This window comes from Ochotona curzoniae, unplaced genomic scaffold, assembly GCF_017591425.1.
Source record: "Ochotona curzoniae isolate NIBS_2020 unplaced genomic scaffold, NIBS_Ocur_1.0 contig_3255, whole genome shotgun sequence".
Classification (NCBI taxonomy): Eukaryota; Metazoa; Chordata; class Mammalia; order Lagomorpha; family Ochotonidae; genus Ochotona; species Ochotona curzoniae.
In genome coordinates this window covers 5,646,515-5,669,997 of record NW_024465777.1, presented here as the reverse complement: position 1 = coordinate 5,669,997, position 23,483 = coordinate 5,646,515, and the positions used below count along the sequence as shown (strand labels likewise).

At 54.9% G+C, this 23,483-nt stretch overlaps 1 protein-coding gene across 2 annotated transcripts; it reads right to left on the bottom strand.

The window, feature by feature from the left end:
* Positions 1-7: 7 nt before the first annotated feature.
* Positions 8-22,943, bottom strand: SMPDL3B (sphingomyelin phosphodiesterase acid like 3B). 2 transcript variants are annotated; one of them, XM_040979690.1, is made up of 8 exons: positions 22,552-22,943; positions 15,784-15,997; positions 11,872-11,969; positions 7,457-7,600; positions 6,517-6,689; positions 4,383-4,563; positions 4,164-4,297; positions 8-579 (listed from the first exon to the last, which is right to left on the bottom strand). In XM_040979690.1, the coding sequence occupies exons 1-8, from the start codon at positions 22,610-22,612 to the stop codon at positions 208-210; spliced, it is 1,377 nt and encodes a 458-aa protein (XP_040835624.1). In that variant the 5' UTR covers positions 22,613-22,943; the 3' UTR covers positions 8-207. The 2 variants fall into 2 exon arrangements, with proteins under 2 accessions (XP_040835624.1, XP_040835622.1); XM_040979688.1 differs by lacking the exon at positions 22,552-22,943 and having other exon boundaries at positions 15,784-17,061.
* Positions 22,944-23,483: the final 540 nt, after the last annotated feature.

Genomic DNA, 23,483 nt, shown 5'->3' with positions numbered 1-23,483 from the left:
CACTGTATGGGTGTCACTTTGAACATTCTTTATGCCTTAGGACGGGCAGCTCCCAGAATATAAAGGTTTTGCTTTGTGGGCATCCCATGAAACCTGAGAAAGCAATGCACTTCTGGAAGGGTTTTGGGGTCTCGATATGGCTGTCCCCTTCTCACACCAGGAGGACAGTGATAGGACGCTGATCTGCTTTCCCTGGGACGCCCTAAGTCACCAGCCGCAGAGCAAGCACAAGCCCAGCAGCGCTGCCAGGAGCAGTGGGAACCCGGGCACAGATGTAGGCGCAGCAGCCGCCACGCGCAAGCAGGTGCTGTAGTTCTCAAAAGCCACTTGGCTTATGGCGCACACGTGTTCGACTCGGCAGGCCTCGTTACAGGGCTGGCCGTCATAGCTGACCGAGTTATAGAGGTAGTAACGCTGGCGCACGCCTTGGTCGTTGGAGATGTGGCCCAGTACATCGTGCATGGAGCCGGCGCTGGCATCCGGCACGCCGTAGGCTTTGGTCAACCGGTACTCCAGCTCCCAGCGCGGCTGCCCCTGCGCGTTGGCCTGGCTCAGGTTCATGAAGTAGGTCACCATGTCCTGGAGAGAGGAGAGTGGGGCAGACTGGTGAGCAGCCGTCATGTTTTACCCTCATCCCCTCCCCCCACCAGCAGTTGGTGTATTCATCATTTTTGTACTTAGCCCAGGGACTCTGATTGTGCCTGATGAACCCATGAGCCCCTCTTGGCAAACAAGCAAACTGCAGGCCATAAGGAAATTCATTCTCTGGGCCAGAATCCTGGGGATATTCATGGTACACACAGGATAAGGGGCCCTGAGGGTTTGTCCAACACAGGTTACAGGTTCCCTGCTGCCGTGGAAGACGCCCAGTGAATATTAGCAGAATGAATGAATGACATTTAATTGTTCCATGTGGATTCCCAGCAGGCGGGATGAACCATGAGGGCTGCCTGGCTGCAACCATTTTGACTGTCATAGTCTCCGAGAGGCCCCACCCTTCTGTGCAGCCAGCCACTGGCCACTGGCCAAGGGAAGCAGGTGCCTCCCAGGGAGCAGGAGGGGCAGGCACTGGAGTTCGGTTTAAAAGTGGCAGCCCTCAGTAGAGCCTTGGAGAGGGGAGCGTGGCTGGCCAGTAGGGGATGAGTTAGCCCAGGGAGTAGAAACAGCAATGGCCTAAGGGCCAACCCTGGGTTTGAAAGAGAGGACTCTTTAGAGTGTTGGAGAAGGACCAGGTCAGGCTGACCGTGGCTTTGATCCGTGCCTTGTCTTTGCTCCTTTGCCCCAGTTGAAAGTCTAAAATGGGTTGGTGTTTGTGTCTCTGATCCATGTCAAGTCACTGAGTGGTTTCTGCTGCCCTGGGGAAGTTTGGATGAAGTTCCTGGCTCCGGCTGCAGACTCTGGCCCAGCTCAGCCCGGGCTAAGTTCCAGGCTCCAGCTGCAGGCTCTTGCCTGGCCTAGCCCTTGTTAGTGCAGGAGCCCTGGGACTAGCCATAGCCTGTCAGCTTCCCAGATCAAAGCGTGTGAGTGGGGCTGTTCCCAGTCTCTGCTCTGCCGCCTTCCAAGGCAGCAGGAGGAAGGACAGCACCTCCTGGGACCCAAGTGTCCCTGGGGTAACAGGAGACTAACCGCAGCCACATCTTAGTTGTGTAAACCAGACAGTGGCATGCTTAGACGAGGGCCTGGCACACACAGGCACGGGGACTTCTGGCCATGGTGGACAGCGAGGGGGCGGGCACTGTGGGCCTCAGGACATGGCCAAGGCTCCTGCAGGGCCCATGTGTTCCTTCAGGACTAGAATCCAAAGGGGTTTGGAGCCCAGCACTTTGCAGTTGAACTTGTGGGCCTGCTTCAGGTCACCAGGGCATGGGACTGGAGGGGTGGAGGAGCTGCTCCATGGACGGCAGCTGCAGCCTGTGAATGTCACACTATTTTCTTCCAGCCTCCCGCAGCCCTGAGCTGGTGTACCATTTTACAGATGAAGCTGTAAGGCACAGAAAGGCCAGAGGCTGCTGAATGTTGGGAGCCGGGAGCTGGGCCCAGGTGCAGCTCACTCCATCCTAACAAGGTGGAACTGGACAGGCAGGGGGCTGAGCCCAAGAGGCCTCTTGCTCAGGTCCCCTGAGTAGCTGTGTGCACACAAACTGCACGTGCAGCTGGTGCTGTGGAGTGGCATGTTAAGATGCAATGCCGGCATCTCATGGCTTTCATGGCTGCTCCACTTCCAACCCAGCTCCCTGCTAATGCACTGAGGAAGCAGTGAAGGATGGCCGAAGTGCTTGGGCCCTTGTACGCATGTAGGAGATGCAGATGAAACTCCTGACTCCTGGCTTCGAGCTGGCCCAGGCCCAATCTCTTGTGAACATTTGGGGAGAGAATCAGCACAGGATTGTGTCTCTGCCTCTCCCTCTATAACTCCGCATCTCAGATAAATAACTTTTCAAAAAATGACGAACTGCTGCCAGTCGTCCTTATCTGCTTCACTCTCTGGAGCAGGTGCTGGGTTAGCACAGCAGGTCCTTGGCTTCAATGTCCTCTCTCCACCCAAGCCGGAGGAGTTTCCGCTCACATCTTTCCAGCAGGCCAGCTGCGGTTCACTGAAGGATGCGTTGTTACCCTTACCCTGAAGAACACTCTGTCTTCTCCCCCGAAACCAGCCCACCCCACTCCGGCCTTCCCACTGCCCAGACCCAAAGCCTGGGACCCCTCCTCAAGTCCCCGCCCCTCTGCCCAGTGCACACCCCACAACAGCCTCAGCACATCCCGGCTGCTCTGCCTCCGGTACACCTCTGACCCTTCCCTCCACACCCTGCCCCAAGCTGCCACCCAGCGTGTTGCAGCTGCTGTTCTCAGCCGCCTGCCAGCTGCTGTACAGCAGGCAGGTGAGTCATGCAGTAGCCGCCCCTCTTCCCCCTGCCCCATCCAGAGCCCTCGCTGTGGCCTCCGTGGTCTGCCCCAGTCCCCTGCACCTGCCCCTTGACCATTATTCCTCCGCCTTCCCCAGTTCCCCCATGGCTGGCTGGTTCACTCAGAACTCACGTCCCTGTCTGAACACAGCACACAGCCCTCTTAACTATACCACCCTGTCCTGGCCCTTAGCCCTTCTCCAGTGTCTAAGGACATCATCTCCTGTAGGAATGCCAGCTCCGGGAGAGCAACGGTTTTGTTCACTTGTGGATCCCCTGAGCCTAGAACAGGGCCTGGCATGGCTGGTGTTTAATACATTTTGTTATGAGATTTTGGCATAATGTTACCTTGTCATTGCAGCCATCACCTGCACAGCCTGTAAGGTAAGGAGCCTGCTTGGTGCAAGGGAAGAGGCAGGGGCAGCCTTGAACACCAGGCCAAGGAGACAATTGCATTCTGAGAGCACTAGAGAGCCATTGAAGGCTTTTAAGTGGGGGAGAGGCAGAACAAAAGCAGGACTTTAGAAAGAGGGATCCTTTGCACACGGGGGATGTGACAGAGTATGTCCAGTGCAGAACAGGTTAGACAGCTCTCCCGGTCAAGCTCTGCAACACGTCTCTGGATCTGTGGATGCACTAAGGTGGACTTGGTCAGCCAAATTGACCTTGGAAGGATTGTCTCAACCCCAGCGCAATGAAGATGACATCTCAGCACTGTCAAAACCACTCCAGTAACACCCTCGGAATGCTTCCTCACATTAGGGTCTCTAAGGCATCATCCAATGACTGTTCCCCCTCTTCATTTGCTGATATAGTTTGACAGCAAGGATCCTTTCTCTATGCAACCCCCCAGCAGACATAGGATAAAAATGAAAAAGAACTGAGACATTTGTCCCACCCACTTTCTTCCATATCTTGACCCTCTCCACCCTTATTGGAGGCCCACGAGGGCATGCATCCCTCCCAACTATGTGAACTATTCAAAATAGAATAAAAGTAAATTTAAAACAGGGAACGCTTCTGTAGTGGGTAGCAGAAGAGCTGCTCAGGGCAGGGCTCTACAGGTAGACCAGCAGGCGGGGAGCTGTGACCGGGAGGTCTGGGGAAGAAGAACTGACCTTCCTTGATGGCAGGTTCTAAACCTGAGCTTGAAGCCACACGGTCAACAAGGATGGGCAAAGCTGAGGGTCAGGGATGGCAATGATGCATTAGTACTCCCGGTACCCCACCCTGTGGCTCCAAAGGACTCAGCCTCCTGACCTGCAGGTCCAGTGTGACTCGGTCATACTCGAACACCCGGATGCCAGGATTGTTGGCACCATTGACCACTCCGGGCAACGTGGTTTTCCATGGAGTGACTCCAGGTGCAAGGAACATGACACTGATGGGGGTGCCTTGCAAGACACAAATAGAGAGTGGAGGACTGAGTGAGAGCAACTGGTGGCTCTTCCCCTCGCCACCTGCACCTCGCTGCTGTACCCGCATCATCGTAGAACATCCGGAAGCTGTCGGTGTGGTGGTGTCCGAAGAACTGCCCCGCGATGACGTGGTGGTGCTTGCGCACCAACTTCAGGTACTCCTCATTGAAGCTGTTCCGGAACCACGCCTTGTCCCGTGTCTTCTCGAAGAACCCAGGGGGCACGTGGCCAATGATGTACACCTGTGGGACCACGCGTGGCTCAGAGACACTTGCTCCTGCTCTCCCTGTCAGAGCCAGTCCCGGCAGGGGGTGAGGGGTGAGGGCGGTGACGGCGAGGAAGCAGTGCTACCAGTGCAACGCCAGCACTCGTGTGGGCACTGGTTCAAGTCCCAGCTGCTTCACTTCCCATCCAACTCCCTGCTGATGCATCTGAGAAAACAGCAGAGGCTAGCCCAAGTGCTTGGGCTGCTGCACCCAAGTGGGAGACCTGGATGGAACTCCAGGCTCCTGACTTTAGTCTGAATGGTCATTGTAGCCATCTGGGGATGGACCAGCAGATGGAAGATTCTGTATGTCAAATAAATGTGTTCTTTTTTTTCCCCCTAAGATTTCTTATTATTGAAAGGACAGATATACAGAGAGAAGAGAGATAAAGATCCTCCATCCACTGATTCACTCCCCAAGTGGCTGCAATAGCCAAAGCTGAGCTGATCTGGTGCTCGCTTTGGCAGCATTTATGCAAAGCTGAGCTGATTCAAAACCAGGAGCCAGGAGCTTCTTCCAGGTCTCCCATGCGGGTGCAGACTCCCAAGGCCTTGGGCCATCCTCCACTGCTTTCCCAGGGCACAAGCAGAGAGGTGGGTGAGAAGTGGAGCAGCCAGGACACAAACCAGAGCCCATATGGGATACCAGTGGAGGCAAGGTGAGGATTTTAGCCACTAGGTTACTGCACTAGGCCCCAGATGTATTCTTTAAAAAGCACGCTTGCCCTCTCTCCAGAGGTAGGCAGGTACACATATGTCTCTTCCCTGAAGTTCCACTCTGGCCCATTCAGGCACCGTCTCCAAGCCAGCAATGAAGGTGCCACATACGTGTCTTCACATACCCATGCCTGGAGTACCCTCCACACTTTGACTTCCGTAAATCCTATATCAAAACCTAGTGCGGATGGGACTGGTGTGCGGTGCTGCACATGGAGCTGCCTTCTGCAGCGTCACCATTCCCATATGGGCCCCTAATTGAGTGTCGGCTGCTCTGCTTCCGATCCAGCTTCCTGCTAATGCCCCTGGGAGAGCAGCAAAGGGTGGCCTAAGTACATGGGTCCCTGCACCCACCCAGCCAGATGGAGTTCCTGGCTCCTGCTTGCAGTGTGAGCCATTGCAGCCATTTGGGAAATAAACCAGTGGATAAAAGATCTCTCTCTTTTTCTCTCTCTGCTTTTGAAATAAATAACAACAACAACAACAACAAAAAAAAACCAGCTCACAGCATTGCCTCCATGAAGCTCTCCTAATCTTTCAGACAAGTGCTGTCCCTTGAAATCTTGGCGATGCCAAGCAATCCAGCCTTGCATGGCTGAGTCACATTTGTTGTGTGGTGATGTGCCTCCATGTCCGACCTTCCTGCAGTCACTCAAGCACCTAGCCACCTCAGCAGGAGGCAGCAAGGGGGCAGGGAGAAGAGCACAGGGTTTGGGGTCAGACTTGGGATCTCCAGCTGGGCCCCACTGCCCTGGGGTCTGCTTACACACCTGGCATGGTGCCGCCTGGCAGGGTTTTAAGAGCTGAGTGAGATCATCAATAGACAGCTCTGTGCTGGGCCCCGGGGCCAGCAGGGCAGCGGAAGATCTGGGGCCAACCCTCCAGGAGCCGCCTACCCTGCATATCCTGGGTGGATACAAGAGGAGGGCATGGGCTGTGCTGGGTGATGGTCATGGGGAAGGCCCTGGACGTGCTGTCTGGAGACCAGGCCTCTGGTGCCAGCTCTGCCACTGGACAACCTGGCTGGCACTGTCTTAGCTCCTCATCAGCCTCGGGGTCCTTGGCGGAGGGCCTGGGGTTCTAACCCACAAGGCTGAGCATGGAAGATGCCTCTTTTAGTGCAGGCTAGGGGCATCAGGATGCACCGGTGGGCTGGGAGGAAGACATTCAGGGAGTCACACAGAATGGGAGGAAGAGGGGCGGATGTCCTTACCCTCTCCCCGGCTTGGGCCGCATCTGTCAGCACCGCCTCCAGCCACTGGAACTGCTGTGCAGGGTCAAGCAGGCCCTCTGTCTGCTGGTTGTTGCTGTAGTAGAGGTTGGTGTTCAGGACCACCATCCGCCCCAAGCTGCCAGCGGCCGGCAGCTTTTCCGAATAGAAAGCACCTGGGGTATCACAGCCAGGGAGGATCTGAAGGGAGCACTGGCCCTGTCCACTGTCACCTCTGTCCATTCCAGCCCCTCCCCAACAGCCTCACCTCCCAACTTTCCCACAGAGGGTCATTTGGAGGGATGTGGCATCCACTCCCGGGCCTGTCGTTTGCTAGCTGCACAGCTCGGGGAAGTTGCACCACCTCCATGTGCCTCATTCTCTTCATCTGTATAGTGGGAATAACAGTGATGTATATCTACCCATCTGTGCCCCGCTGCCTGGGGCAGCCTGAGTCCATCCTGCTTCTCATTCAACAGGTGTAGCTTTTGGATGTGATACTGCCATCTAGTGGGCAGAGGCCAGGACTACAGCTAAACATCCTCCAGGGCTCAAGACAGACCCTACCCCCAAGGAAAAGAATCCCAGCTACCACACACAGGTGCAAAGGGTCAGGCTGGCTGCGGTGGAAGGTTCTAGCTCCTGCCCAGGGTTGCTATCCAGAAGCTGGCCCTGGACAGGGCAAGGCGTGCCACCCAGGACACACTTTGCAGGTGGCAGCTTGTGACCTTAGGTCTCAGAGTCTGTTCTGGCTCCTGGTGCTGAGTCTGCCTTTTCTGAGCCACATGATCTTGGCCTAGGGATTTGATATCTTCTAAACCTTCATCTCCTTTTCTGATAAAGCCAGCACCTCTCTCAAAGAGTCTGGGGAAGCAGAAATGAAGTGAGTCCCTGGCCTCCAAGGAGTGCCAAGTACCACCGTGCTTGCGGGAGGTGCCGATACCTTCTTGGAATTGAGTGATGGACTCGTTGTTAAGCCAGGGGCGCCAGAGCTCTGCTACTTGCTGGTAGATGCTGTTCCTTCTGGGTGGAAACTGGTTTTTGGGGTGGAAGTCATGATTCCCCAAAGCAGCGTAGACTTTGGTATCTGGTGAGGAAAGCAGAAATGGGACAGCACATCTCACGTAGCTGGAGTGGCGGAACGGAGAGTGGTCAGATGCAAAGATCCAAGCAGACAGCGTGTCCCACAGACTCTGGCTGACCTTGGCTCAGGCCTGAGGGGAAGGGCAGCAAGTCCTGTGGTCCCGGCCCTAAACCCCACTCCTGGCAGGACAAAAGCTGGGAAAAGCTGGGGCTGGTGAGAATGAGACAGCTAGAAGATCCATGCAGCTCGCAGCTCAGAGCTGCAATCAGTGCTGCCAGGGGAGGGAGTGGTCATGCCTGGAAGTCTTGGTGAGCACCTGGCCTGGCCCGAGAGCCCCTGCAGTGCAGTGGGCTGCAGACAGGGGGCTGAGCACCCTCACCCAAAGGGAGGGGACAGGCCTTGCTATGGAGGATGGGGCAGGCTCAGCCCCTTCTCCTGATTGGCCTCAGCACACCTTGGTTTGCTGCTCAGACCCACAGGAGATGCTCTGTAAGTTGGGGGGCACCGGTGCTTGGCACAGCAGTTTAAGTCAACACTTGGGCTGCCCACTTCCGGTGTCAGAGTGCCAGGTTTGAGTTCCAGCTGCTCCAGTTCCACTGCAGGTCCCTGGGAGACAGCTGGTGACAGCTCAGGGACTTGGGTCCCAGCCACCCACCTGCCAGAGAGATCCCAGTTCCTGGCTTTGGATTGGTCCAGCCTTGGCTGTTGTGAACATTTGGGGAGTGAAGCAACAGATAAAAGATCTCTGTTTTTCTTCTTCTCTCCCTCTCTGCCTTTCAAATACATTTGTTTAAATGAATTAAATAGTTGCTTAGACAGTAAGGAACAGTGAATGACACTTCTTTGGCGTTTAGAGCCGGACCTTGTAGGACATTGGCCCATCCTGGAGAGTGACCTGCAGCCCCTGACAGCTCCAGGGTGTTGGGGTCCCTCCTGCTTCCTGGCTGGTAAATGTCTCCTAATAAACCCTATTCCCTGTGCAGCCAGCAGCCAGCAAGATCTGGAAGCACAGAAAGCTCTGCTGAAGTTGGAGGCCAGAGGCCGTGTCCCTGTGTGGGGAAACCTGGCAAGGAAATGTAGGACCCCCACCCCAGCGTTCCGTTGAAGGAAAGACACAAACCCAGTGGGAATAGGAGGAGGCGGGCAGGAGGTGCCACCATCCTGTCTGCTGCGTGTGCACGCTCGCTGACTCAGCTCAGCGTCTCCTCCCTCTAGCAAGGTGTTTTACCCATTGTACCTGCTCAGTAAATCCTTGTTGATGGACTCAGTGACATGAATGGGTCACTGGGCCTGCGCGGGCAGCGCCACCTTTCTTCCAGCATAAGAAGAAAACTGAAATCACACAGCCAGAATGTGGCAGCACAAGAATCCAGCTAGCCTGCTGGCTCACTCGCCTGCACGCTCCACCACTGAAGTCCTGCCAGCCTGCCAGCCAGGCGCAGTGTCCACAGCAATCGCCATAAGTAACCCAGATGGAGCAGGGCTGCAAGGGCCCAGATCTCCAGCTTTTTTTTAAAGATTTATTTATTTTTATTGCCAAGTCAGATATACAGAGAGGAGGAGAGACAGAGAGGAAGATCTTCCATCTGAAAATCTAATCCCCAAGTGACTGCAACGGATAATGCTGCACCGATCGGAAGCCAGGAACTTCCTCCAGGTGGCCCACACGGGTCCAGGGTCCCAAGGCTTTGGGCTGTCCTCTACTGCTTTCCCAGGCCACAAGCAGGGAGTTGGATGGGAAGTGGAGATGCTGGGATTAGAACCGGCACCCATATGGGATCCTGGTGCGCTCAAGGCGAGGACTTTAGCCGCTAGGCCATGGCACCAGGCCCAGATCTCCAGCTTTAGGGCTAGCATCAGGCACAGTCATTTAGATACCACTGCGGCCACCCACATCCCACCCCCAAGCACCTCAATTCTAGTCCCAGGCTCTGCTCTCCAATCCTGTATGTGCGCACCCTGGGAGGGGGCAGGTGATGCCTCAAGTGCCTGGGTTCCTGGCTTGGAGGCAGAGCTGAGTTCCCAGCTCCTGGCATGCCCTGTTACAGGCACTGGGGGGAGAGAACCAACTGATGGAAGATCTTCCTGTGTGTGTGTGTGTCTGCCTTTCAAATATAACTAAAATATTTTAAAAATATTTATTTATTTTTATTTGAAAGACTTAACAGAAAGAAAGGGAGAGAGAGAGAGAGAGGATCTTCCATCTGCTGGCTCACTCCCCAAATGGCAACAGCCAGAGATCTTCCAGTCAGGAGCCTCCTCTGGGTCTCCCACGTGGGCGCAGGAACCCAAGGACTTGAGCCATCCTTCTCTGCTTTCCCAGGCCACAGCAGGCAGCTAGATCAGAAGTGTGGTAGTCAGGACTAGAACTGACACCCATATGGGATGCTGGCACTGGCAGGTAAAGGATTAGCCTGGTGAGCCATTGTGCCAACCCGTCCTCTGGCGTCCCCTGTACTTTGTTTACTTAGCTCTGAAGTGGAAAGTGTTCTGCTTGACCCAGCCTGTAAAGCACTTCAGCTCCTTTAGTGGGTTCTCTTTCCACTCTCTCAAAAGACATGGCTCAGGAGAAAATGCTGTGCCATTCCATAACCACAGCGCTGTTTTCCTGGCAACACATGAGATAATGATTCCTGTCCCGGTCAAGGGCCATCCTAGCTGGAAGGAGGTTGGCTCCATGGCTCTAGCTTGCGTCTGCTCATCACATTCCGATCCGTGCAGCATGGACTTACCCGTTTGCTCACGGAGCAGAAGAAGAGAGCTCGAGCTTGAGTGCAAGTTTGAATCCCTCCCTAGGATCTGACTGCCTCTGCTCCTAGTTCCTGTACTATTCACCTGGAGCAATGGGATCTGTTATCAGGGTGAGGGTGATCCGTGGTGTCACCATAAGTGGTGAGCTCTGAAGCAAGTGCAAGCATGTCTTGGTTGGGTTGAGTTGATTTGGGTTGGGTTAGATAAACTGGAGGCATCCAAGTATCACTTTGCCTAAGTGGGTCACACCGAGGAAAATGTGGCAGTGGTGAATTTCAGGGGGTGACATTCTCAGAACAGCAGAGTGACTGCTGCTGCTATGAGGGCTCATTATAAGTAACCCACAGCTGGCCCCAACACCTTTATAGGAAGCAACTCTACAGAGGCTGGGATCCAGTGGGCTACTCTTATTGGACCCCTGCTGGCAGCCCCACCCCTGCCCTAAGCCAAATACAGTCCCCATGATCCTTGGGTTTCAAACCGCTCAATTCAAAACATCAGGGGCCAGCATCAGGTGCAGGGAGTCAGGCCCTTGCCTGGGACACCAGCATCCCAGAAGGGGGCCAGTTCCAGTCCTGGTTGCTCCAGGTCCAGTCTAGCTCCCTGCTGATACAACTGGGAAGACAACAGAGGATGTTGTCTGGGAGATCCAGAAGGAATGCTTGGTTCCTGGCTCCTGGCTTTGGCTTGGCCCAGCCCCAACACTGCAGCCATTCGGGAATGAAAGATCTCTCTCTCTCTCTGTTTCTCTCTCTCTCTCACACACATACGTTTTCAAAGAAGATGGATAACTTAAACATTAAGAAACATTAGATATGATATGAGGTGGCGGTTCCTCATCCCTGGGTCCTGGGACGTGCGGAAAGCCGTGAGTGGCTTCCCCCTCTGTCTCTTCCCTCTCCCCAGAAACAACAAGAAGAAATAGCACAATTGGAAGCACTGAGTACACGCAATTTTCCCTAAACCTCAATCCTTCCCACCCTGATCCACCATATAATCATTATTTTTAAAAATAAAATTTATAGTTTACAAAAATACATAGACAAGACAAAGGAGCCCCTCCTGTCCCTGCTGTGCCCCATGGGGCTGCTGCCTTGCTCACTCCCAGACCCTGCTGGCGCTGCCAGGCTCTGAGTGCCTTGGAAGTACCAGGATGAGACGCCTGGCCTGGGAATCAGCATGTCTCAGAGCCCTGGCAGCCGACAAGCTTGGAGGGTGTGTATGGGGCGGAGGGTGCCCCACTTCAGGACCAGCAAGGACACAAGGGCTGTGTAAGTCCGTGCAAGAACCGCCCAGGGACAACACCTGTGTCAAGCAGCTGGAGAAGGGTTGGTGTGTGGGATTCACAGTGGGAAGCCAGAGGCATTTGCTTGACCAGGATTCTGGGTGTGGCTGCAGGCCCCTGAGCTTGCCCGCTTACCACCTGGCTGGCAGCTGTCGTTGCTGGTGGCTGAAGGCCCGGAACCTGCTGCCCTGTCACCACCCGTGCCTGTGCTGCTCTGGGTTCGGCGGCCGAGCCTTACCTGGAAAGACGTCTCTGATGAGCGTGGTCAGGCGCTCCACGATCCGCAGCACTGCTGCCTCCCCCAGGCTCTCGTCGGGCACATGTGGCGTGTCGTCCCTGCAAGACACCACCGTGCCAGTTGTGGGGGCAGCCTGGGAAGGGACATGAGGGGAACAAGATACAGCAGGCAAGGAGGAGGGAACCTGTGGCATGGAGTCTCCGATGTGCCTTGAAGAGTACTGCCCAGGCTGGACAGAGCTCAAAACCAGGCCGTGCTGTTGGCCTGCTGTGCCTCCCCAGGCTGGTTACTAATCTCTCTGGGCTTTTTCCGCAAAGCAGAGGAAATAAGGTGCCTACACTGTGGCTGTGAGACCACAACCACGAGGAAGATGATACATAATAAGGTGGGGTTCCCAACTACTACAGGTAGCCAGTAGGGGGAAGCCCTGGAGTGTCCATCCCACCTGCCAGCCCCCACGGAACACAGGCAGAGCCTGTCCAGCTCTTGGTCCTCCTCAGGACCTGCTCCAGCCACTGAGTTCCCATTCCACTGTCATGATTTATATATATCCTGGCTTCAGATCAGCTCAGCTCTGCCCATTGTGATCAATTGGGGAGTGAACCAGCAAATGGAAGATTTCTCTCTCTCTCTCTTTCTGTCTCCTTCTCACTCTGTAATGCTGTTTCAAATAAAAAGCAATTTTTGAAGATTTATTTATTTTTATTGGAAAGTTGGATCTACAGAGAGGAGGAGAGACAAAGAGAAAGATCTTCCATCCATTGATTCACTCCCCAAGTGGCCACTGAGCCGATGCGAAGCCAGAAGCCAGGAGCCTCTTCCGTGTCTCCCACGTGGGTGCAGAGCCCCATGGTTTTGGGCTGTCCTCAACAGCTTTCCCAGGCCACAAGCAGGGAGCTCTACAGGAAGCAGGGCCTCTGGGATTAGAACTGGCTCCCATATGGGATCCTGGAGCTTGCAAGGCAAGGACTCTAGCCGCTAGGCTACCACGCCAGGCCCAAAACATATATTTTTAAAAGAATCCTACAATAGGGGCTCTGTTTTTAGACCCACTACGCAAAAAAAAGAAAGAAAGAAAAAGAAACCAAGGAGTGGAAAGATGCAGAATTGTGTCCGATCGTACAGGGAGGAGGTGTTGGGATGCCCACTCACATCATTCCAGTCTGTAATCCCTCATTAGGGCAGCAGGGAGAGCCGTTTAGCTCTGATACCCCTTCAGGGATAGGCTAAGTACTCCAAAGACAGCAACCAAATTCTGCTTCTAGTTTGGAGGGTTCCATTTTGTCTGATAGAAAACACATCCAGTTTTGATGGGTTAGCCAATGGATTGCAGCTGTGTGCAGTAAGTCACATCTGTTTATAATGGAAGGATTTCAAAGGAACAGGACCCCACCTTGTCCAAAGCCGCACACCTGTCCCAGAAACCTGAGGTTTCCAAGAAGAGTTGTACCCCGTGAAAGATCGTAAATGCCCCGCAGCCTCTCGTGGGAGGTGGCTGCCTTGCAGCACGCTATGGACCCCTGGGGCCCCTCCTTGGAGACAGCCCAGGAAGGCCCGCCCTGCCCAGGCCCCTCCTAGGCAAGTCTTATTATTTCGATGTCCAGTCACTGGGGCTCCCCACACACGGCCCAAAACAAAGGCCCAGCGCTCTCTCTCAGAGACCACCACAGCCCCCCATTTTCTCCTGAACCATGTTTGGCTGAACTGCCAGTCAAGTGTGTCAGGTTAACAATGGCAGGGCCAGACCCGGCTCAGTGGCCTAGTGGCTAAAGTCCTTCCCTTAGATGCACTGGGATCCCATATGAATGCCAGTTCTAATCCTGGCAGCCCCACTTCCCATCCAGCTCCCTGCTTGTGGCATGGGAAAGCAGTTGAGGATGGCCCAAAGCCTTGTGGTCCTGCACCCATGTGGGAGACCTGGAAGAGACTCTGGGCTCCTGGCTTCGGATCGGTGCAGTTTCAACTGTTGCAGCCACTTGGGGAGTGAATCAATGAGTAGAAGATCTTCCTCTCTGTCCTGGCTCCAAACCCAGGAGCCAGGAGCTTCTTCTGGATCTCCCACACGGGTGCAGGAGCACAAGGCTTTGGGCCATCCTCAACTGCTTTCCCAAGCCACAAGCAGGGAGCTGGACGGCAACTGGGGGCTGCCAGGATTAGAACTGGCACTCATAAGGGATCCCAGAGCATTCAAGGTGAGGACTTGAACCACTATGCTATCGCGCCAGGCCCAAAAGAAATAAATCTTAAAAAAATTAAAATGGCAAGGTCAGTTAGCTTGGACACTGAGGCAACTAGGGAATTGCTGTGGGTTCTGGGAAAGCCCCAGCAGGCCCCAGCCAGTGCTGGTTGACCACAACATGTCCGCCTTATGATTTCCCAACCTTGTGATCGGTACTTCAGTTACTGGTTTCTCTTAAAGCAATTACATGTTCAAATCTGTTCCTGTAACGGCTCCTTGTTCCCTGTCTCACAGTGCTGCGCTCGTCACAGGAGCCTGCTGTTCACGGCACGGCACCTTGCGGAGGCAGGATTGCTCACATACAGTACTGGTTATAAAACCCTGGGGGAACCAGAAATCATGGCCTCTTGTCCTGAATGGATCCAAATGTGCCCCAGTTGCTCCAAGCTGAAAATTTGAAACCTGAGCTTGCTTCCTTATTTCATTCTTCCTCTTTCAGATGAGCCTGTGCCAGGCTCAGCATCCATAAGTGCCCCTACCCTGGCCAACTACAGGCTCATAATTTCTGACCACTCCCACGTCTCAGTGAGAGACGGTCCATCCTGCCTTTCTAGAAGCTTCCATTGAGGCTGGCAGAAGGTGCATCAAGTCAGGGCCACTGCCAGCCTTTCTTCCCAGCTCCCCTGGGAGGTCCTGCCATCCTGGGGTCAGGGATGCTGAGCAGCCCCCCAGGGACCCTCCCTCCTCGCTGGACTGTAAAGGTTGGCAGGCTCATCTTGTTACCTTCAACATTATGAGTTTCAGTCCTGGAAGGGCTGCCCGGCAGGTGGGGAAGCCCCAGTGAGGAGGAAGGGGAAGGTAAAAGACCAGGACAAGAGGCCTGGCACAGCTGCTCGATTGGCTAATCCTCTACCTACAAGTGCCAGGATCCCATACGGGTGCTGCTTTGTGTCCCGGCTGCTCCACTTCTCATCCAGCTCCCTGCTTGTGGCCTGGGAAAGCAGTCAAGGACGGCCCAAAGCCTTGGGACCCTGCACCCACATGGGAGACCTGGAAGAGCTCCTGGTTCCTGGCTTCAAATTGGCTCAGTTCCAGCTGTTGTAGCCATTTGGAGAGTGGATCAGTTGATGAAAGACCTTTCTCTCTGTGTCTCCTTCTCCCTGTAAATCTGCCTTTCCAATATAAATAATAGTTTTTTTTAAAAAAGGAAAAAGAAAGGAAGGAAGGAAGGAAAAAAAAAACTGGGATGAGAAGTCCTGAGAGAAAGTTCCTTGGAGCAGCGCCCATGTACAGCACAGCCACGACTTAGGAGAACTCATCAGGGACCCCCCTCCACCCCAGGGCCACCTGCTGGCCGACACTGACCAGGACACGTGAATCATCCCTAAGCCCCAGATGGGAGTGACTCCAGTGTCTGTTCCCTACTTTGAACGCCATGGGTTGTCCAGGTGGCCAAGGACACTCCATCATGGTTCCAGTCTCAGTGCTTGTGGCTGGAAAACACAGGGGCTAGGGGCACAGTCTGGGACTAAGTTGGGGCCTCATGGAAAGGGATGCAACTGCTTGTCTCTAATGTTGGGCTGCTGTGACAGTGAGAGGAGACAGTGCAGGCAAGGGCCGGGCTGGTGCAGGCAAGGGCCGGGCTGGTGCAGGCAAGGGCCGGGCTGGTTCAGGCAAGGGCCGGGCTGGTGCCATTGGGCACCCAGCAGAGGGTGGACTAGGGCTGCTCTCACCCAGTCCACAGGATGAAGTCCGGCTCAGGTGCGATGTCCCTCATGGCGTAGATGGAGGAGTTCACGAGGATCCAGGGCGCATCACACAAGTAGTCCCCCCAGGGGCCGGCGTTGGGAACCTGCTGGGAGCCGGCTGATGGGCACACCTTGAGTGGATCTTCTGACACCTGATAGTCAGGGTCCAGGTGCAGGTCTGAGATGTGCCAGAACTTCCCTGTGGGGGCAGAGTCCTGCTGGAGAGCAAGTCTGGGCTGGGCTGGGGGTAGGGGCTGGTACACAGGCACAAGGAGGCCTCTGGGTACCAAGGGATCAGAGAAGGAGACCCATGGGCCTGGTTTAGTCCAGGAAGGCCAAGACAGAGCCAAGAACATTCCCAATTTCAGCCTTTTCCTGGCCTCTCTGGCAAGACCTTGTCAAGTGTCCAGTGCAGGGTCTGCAGCAATGGCAATAGCAGGAAGAGTGGCCAGCGGCGTAGCCCTCGGGCATGCCAAGCAGGGTGCTGGCTGTAGGGCAGGGGCGGGCCAGGTAGCAGTCCAGCTTCTAGAAGGAGGCCCCAGCAGGTGTGGCCTGTACCCCAACCCTGGATTTCTGGCTTAAATCAGGGTGAGGCCCAGTACATGCTCACCGGCTGCCATGGCTGTCACTTTGCCATGTCACTCAGAGCCAACAGGCGACTCTGTTTCCCCACTGCTCACACCCCAAGCCAAGCCCAAGCCCTGGCATCTGGGTTGCTTCTGCTGCTTTCAGGTTTGCGGGGGTGTCCAGGTTCCACAGCCAAGCCCAGCACACTCAGTGTGGTCACAGGACAGGCCCACGGGGCAGTTGGCCCTGACCCCCACCCCCGCACTCCCTGACCTGTCCTCCTGGATGTGCTTTTCGCCTCTCTCGAGCCAAACTTGTTCTCCTTCAGGTGTAAGTGATGGATCTTTCTGACCAGCATGGTCCAGCTGGCTGTCCTCACCACTCCCCACTGTGTTCCAGACAGGAAGCAGGCAGCTGGCGCTGGGCTTTGCAGGCCCTGAGGCCCATGCTGCGAGCAAGAGGCACCTGCCGCTGCCCCAGGCCCCCAGGGCCGGCTGGCGGCATGAGGCTGGCACTCATCTCTTGTGTGTGGGTCTCCTGCTTCCTCAGAAGCTGTTGTGGCCTTAGACAGGCTCCTTCTCCACTAGCTGAGACCACAGAGTACTCTGGTCCTCGGGACGCTAGCCTGCCAGGTGCCTCTGTGACTAAGCCTGCTGTGTTGGGATGGAGGCACAGGTTTCTGTAGTCAGGTGCCAGGCAGCACGTGGACAGTGCCTCCCTCACACTTCATGGTGGTGCCTGTGTCCCCAGAAGAGGCCAGAGTGGCAGGCAGAGACAGTACCCGGGCGGATGGGTGATACCACCCCTTTGGGCTCCTCATGGTGGAGGCGGGCGTTGCACATCTCAGTGAGCTCAATGGTACCTGGCCTCTCTGGGGCCTCTCCCAGACCTGCAGGTCTTCCCCAGGTCACCAAGTAGCTGCTTCCTCCTCCTCATTCATCTCCACGCCCCAGGTCACTTCCTCAGAGAAGGCCACCCAGACCACCCCGAACGGCACTTCCCCCTGCTTCACTGCTCTGGCTGCTAGCTCTCACCTCCCTCCAGCTATGAAACTGTCGGGGAGGCGGTCCGGGTAGAGGCTCCCCCATTAAGTTCCCAGTGCATGGCCCAGCTCCTCTGCTTTCCATCCAACTGCTGTGCCCCTGAAGGGTGGGGGGAGCAGGGATGGCTCAAGTACTTGGGTCCCAGCCCCTCACGAGGCAGACCTGGATTCAGTCCCAGGCTGCTGGCTTCACTGTAACCCTGCCCAACTGTGAGCATTTGGTGGGTGGGTGGGTGGGGCGGTAAGCCATTGGATACAAGATCTCTTTCTCTTTCTCCCTTTCAGCCATTCAAAGTTTAAAAATCCATTAGGAATGCTTCCTGGATGAAATCGTGTTGCTGGCTGCCCATCACCCTTCCCTCCTGCCCACACGAGTTCGTGAGTACGCGGAGTCCCTCTAGTCGTCTCTGGGTCCTCGGCACCCATCACAGGGCCTGGGCGTCGGAGCAGACAATGGGAGGAAACTGCGGGACTGAGGCCAGCGGCCACTTGGAGAACGGCAGCTGGCCATCCTCGGGGTTACGTCATTTCCTGCTCGTGGCTTTTCCATGAGGCAGAGGTTCCTATGATCATTTTGTGGATAAACTGAGGCAGCAACTTAGGCCTCTCTGACTCCAAAGCTGTGGTCAGTGTTGTCAGGCCCACGGGTGTGGTTATGTTATGCCGATGAGATTCATAATAGAATGTGCAGGTACTGGAGCCGACACTATGGCAAAGCAGGTAAAGCCACCACCTATGACACTGGTATCCCATATGGGCACCAGTTCAAATCCCGGCAGCCCTGTTTCCCATCCAGCTCCCTGTCTGTGGCCTGGAAAAACAGTTGAGGATGGCTCAAAGCCTTGAGATCCTGAAGCAACTCTGAGCTCCTGGCTTCAGATCAGTTCAGCTCCGGCCATTGCAGTCACTTGGGGAGTGAATCTATGGATAGAACATATTCATCTCTGTTTCTCCTCCTCTCTGTATATCTGACTTTCCAATAAAAATAAATACATCTTAAAAATAGAAAAGATCTCTCTCTTTCCCTCAATCATCTCTCTATGTGACTTCCAAATACATAAATAAATCTAAAAAAAAAAAAAATAGGGCTGCACATGGCTCAACAGGCTAATTCTCCCCTGACAAGCACCAGTATCCCACATGGGCGGTGGTTCATGTCTTGGCTGCTCCACTTCCCACCCAGCTTCCTGCTGGTGACCTTGGAAAGCAGTCAAGGATGGCCCAAAGCCTTGGGACCCTGCACCTGTGTGGGAGACCTAGAGGAGGTTCCTGGCTCCTGGTTTTGGATTGATTTAGTTCTGGCTGTTGCAACCACTTGGGGAGTGAAAGAGCAGATGGAAGATCTTTGTCTCTCTTTCTGTCTGTAAATCTGCCTTTCCAATAAAAATACATCTTTATTTGTAAAAAAAAAAAAAAAAGAAGAAGAAGAAGAAAAATAATGCTGAGGCACTGCAGCAAAGGCAGTAGGCTCCAGTTGGCAGAAAGAGATGAAGGTCTGGACTCCAGGACCCCGGGTGGGGAGGTGGGAGATGGTGTCTAACCTAGCAGGGTTTTTGGGGAAGCCATTTGGTCTCTGGTTTCACAAAGTCTCTTTGAGCCTCACATAAAACAAGAGAAAGGGCCGGTGAAGGAAGTTCTCTTACATGCCTTGTGGTTTCCTGCAACGACCTTGGGGTCAGGAATGAGACAGCTGGGAACCTGGCACTTCCCCTTCCTCCTGCGGAGAGGCCTGCCCTGAGCTCTCAGTTCAGTGCAGATGCCCCAGGAGCCATGCTGCTGAGCGCTGGAGGCTGAGAAAGCACACAAGCATCACTCCAAAGTGCACCGAGAGCCACGACCTGCTGTTCACAGTGCATTCGTCATTGATAACACCAGGGATCTGGTGCCAGGTCTCGGGAATGAGGGAGGGCGAGAGTTCCAAGCCCCACTGCCTGTGGCTGTGAAGACAAAAACAACTTGCCCCAGCCTACAGGAGACAGGACCAGGAGAGGACAGGAGTGGCCATGTCCTGCCCCAGCCAGCCCCTGTGTCCCCTCTGCTGCTGTCCCCTGCAGGTGTAGTGCAGGGGTGGGGGCAGGCAAATACGTAGAACGAAAGCATGGACAGATGCGTCTTCGCAGGAGCCTTCTCAAAGCGGAGGGCTGGTGAACACTGCGCCTTCTCACCTTCCTACTGAGAACTCAGCTCCATTCACATGCCAGGACAGCCTGAAGGGCTCCTCACCCTCCTGCCCGGGGCCCAATAGCTCTGCAAGGCCCGTGGGCACATAGTAGTTAAAAACATTCACTTCGAAAGTACAAGAAAAATGAGAACTATGCCATGAAGATCAGGCTTTTCAAAAGCAATATGGAAATGTCATTCAAGTCATATGACAGTATGGCATCCTCTTACAATGACTTGTAATCAGGGAATTCCCAGAAGTCATTCCTAAAACTCAAGAAAGCCTTCAAACAGCTGGAAGGTGAGCTTGCCTGCGGTCAGACACAGGCACCTGCCATTTACCTAGTACCTGCTGGGTGCCAGGGGCTTGCTCTGCAGTCTGTGACAGCATGAGATCCAGTTACTGATGTACCCATTGTACAGATGGGATAGCTGAGCTACTGGCACACACACTGCAACAAAGACAATCAAGGTACACTTCATTTTGTCACTAGCTAGCAATGTGACCTTGGATATACGTATAGAATCATAACTATTGTAAGAATTGTGTCTAAAAGGTTTACAGAACATTTACCCTCTCTTCAGCCATTATTCAGACCTTCAAGAAATAATGAGGGGCCATGTGTAAGGCCAGCTGAGGTTCGAGGTGGTCACAGTGGAGGAGCACCAACAAAACTCCTGGGGTGCTTTCCCCACCCCCCAAATATAGGCACAGAGCTTTACTTAAAATATTCCTGGGCCCGGCATGGTAGCCTAGCAGCTAAAGTCTTCACCTTGCATGTGCTGGGCTCCCATATGGGCGCCAGTTCTAATCCTGGCAGGCCCCACTTCCCATCCACCTCCCTGCTTGTGGCCTGGGAGAGCAATCAAGGACAGGCCAAAGCCTTGGGATCCTGCATCCACGTGGGCAATTCAGAGGAGGCTGCTGGCTTCATATCTGCTAAGAAAGAGAGAGGAAGGAAGGAAGGAAGGAAGGAAGGAAGGAAGGAAGGAAAGGAGGAAGGAAGAGAGGGTGGGAAGGGAAGGAAGAAGGAAGGAAGAAAAGCAGGGAAACAGAGATCTCCCAACGAGAGAGCCAACTTCCTTGCACTTGCTGGTTCCCTCCCCTGCATGGCCACACACACCGAAGCCCAGCTCCCAGGGTTTCTTCCAGGCTCCCAGGTGGGTGCAGGTGGGCCCAGGTCCTTGGGCTATCTTCTCCCAGGTGTATTAGTGGGGAGCTGGGCCAGAAGAGGAGCAGCCGGGCTTTGAACCAGCTCCCTTGTGGGATGCTGGCATCAAGGTGGCAGCTTTATCCGGTATGCCAGCATGTTAGCTGCTCTTGTACAAAGCCCACACCCTAAGTGCTCTGGGTGCCCCCCTCAGTCTCTTGCTACAGACGCTCAGCTCAAACTCAAAACACCCTCCTTCCTCCTGTGCAGCCGGAGGCCCTCTGGCCAGGTGGGGTCCCCTTGCTAACACTCACCAGCCCCGGTGCCCAGCGTGGGTCTTTGTCTTCTCACACCACAGCTCCGCCCTCAGGAACTTTCACTACCCTCCCCCTGCCTCACCTGGCCTGCTCTCTCAGCCTGCCTTGCTAACCTTCCCTGGAAGAACCAGTCGTGCCGCTCTGCAGAGTGGAGGCTGGCTGGCGTGGGAGGCAGGCTCCCTGTCCTGGCTCTAGGTTGAGGAAAGCAGAAGAGAAACCCCGAAATCTGGCGCACAAGCAGGTGTGAGTGCTGTAGCCGGAGGCCTTGAGAAGAAGGCCGGAGTCCAAAGCACTTCAAGGGGTTGGAACTCTTCTTCAGTTTACTTCTGTCCTACAACGACAGTGTCTACCTTCTGGCAAGTTGGGAGGAAAGAGAAAAAATACTGCCTGTGGAGCCCAGCTTCCCAAGAGGCTGAGTCCAAGGGCACACAGCGCGAGACAGCTGGGCCGCATCTGGCTCCATCTTCTGGCTGTGGGATCCTTGGCAGGTGCGTGACCATCTGACCTTCATTTTCCTCAGCTGCACCCCCACTCCCCTTTCCCACCCATCCCCATCCTGAAATCACCTAAGCTCTTTCCTCTCTCTGCATCAGCACATTCATCCAGGTTGAGGGCATTGTCTGCCACCCTGGTTCCCCTGGAGCCTGGCAGCCACCTCCATGGGGCGGGATCTTGTTGCTTCTCCTTCAACAAGGAGAACCCCCCATCCTCGGGTGCCCTGCCAGGGACTGTGGGACTGCTAGGTGTTGCCTCTGGTGCTGACACCAGGAAAGGCTTGGTGTCTTACCCGTGATGGTTTCCCTGTGACACAACAGCCCAGGCAGGTCCAAGGGCGCATCCGCCTAGGCATGTCCTGGGGTCACTGAGTCCTTGACATGCTTGGTGAAGCTGGCCGTGCGCAGGCGCCAGCCCCACCCCGCTGTCCCTCCTGCGTCCACAGCTGCCCTGCTCCCCCTCACACACATGTCCTGTCCTCTCTTTGGAATGTTCTTCCCAGATGGCTCTCTGACTCTCTGCGTCAGGGGAGCTCTGAGCTGGCTCCCCTGGAAGCACCCCTGTCCCTGCAATCCCTAGTCCTGCTCTTCATTTTCATCTTCTCTGTCATGTTTCTTATCTGCCTGGAGCACTCTGTATGGTGCTGCCCTGGACTTGTTTTCTGTCCACAGGGCCGGGACTCTGCCCTCTCCTGGGCTCCGAGAACCAGGCACCCAGAAGGCCTTTGCTCCATGTCTGCCGCGTGAGCTCTCCTCCTAGCCACCTCTGCCTTCACTACTTGGCTAGCTCTCAGGCACCCACCTCTTAGCAAAGTCAGCATCCCTCCCCGGCCCCCACTTGAAAGTCTTCAGGTTCTCACAGTCCTCACACCTGCCAGCCTGCCTCGCTATCCTTAGCACCATGTTTCACTTCCAGTGGGCTCAGGGATCCAGGGCTCAAGGCTCAAAACAAAGACACACACACACACACACATACCCACACCAGACACACACACACACCCCAGGCATTCGAAGTGTCTCACCTGATGCAGCGCTAGTGGCTCCCCACTGGACCAGGAAAACCAGACAGGTGAGCAGGGTCATCCTGTGGGGCTCACACACACATACACACACACACACACACACACACCGGAGTTGGCAGGATCTCCGGCAGCTGCTGTGTGCGCACTGCGAGCTTGCTGACGCGTTGCTCAATCCACTTGCGAGGCAGAGCTTCCCTTCCTGTTCCAGGCAATCAATCCCAGAGGCATTGCAGGCTCCTCTTGCTTTTCCCCCTTCGCCCAGCAGGGGGTGAGCAGCCTTTGGCCTCGGAGAAGCAGCGACTCATGCCTGGCAGGTAATGGAGTCAGATAACGCTTCAAATAGATGCATTTGGTGCAACAAAAACAAAATTTTGCAATGTCTGTGTAGGAGGGGTCTTCACGTGCAGATAGTAGTCACGCTTTCAGATTTCAAATGTCAGCTGCACCAAATAAAACAATGAAGTCTACCTTTTAATTCATTTTTTCCATGAACTTTGGGAAGCACTCCACCACAACCACCACCCATCCATACTGAAGGACTTTTAGACGGGTTAGTAGGGTCTCTGTCATCTGCAGAGAGATTGGTGATGTTTCAGAGACAGCCAGCAGCTAGCATCGCTGGGGAGCACACCCCACATCGTTCACAGAGAGCCCGCCTCTGCAGAACCTGTCTACTCCGGGAGGGTTTGCACTGTCCCACCCATGGAACTGACCAACATGCAGGAGTGGGCTGGACTCAGCTAGTGAAGGGACTTACCTGCGGGTTGAAGATGCTCAAACAGCACAGTGTAACGGCTAGACACTGGGCCTCCTTCATTAACTCTCCTTCCTTCATTGGCACGAGGGAGGTGATGTCAGGCAGTGCCCACCTCCCGAGGGTGGCTGAAGGGGTGGGAGCTGCAGCTGAGCTGGAGGAAGTGCCAAGCCTGCAG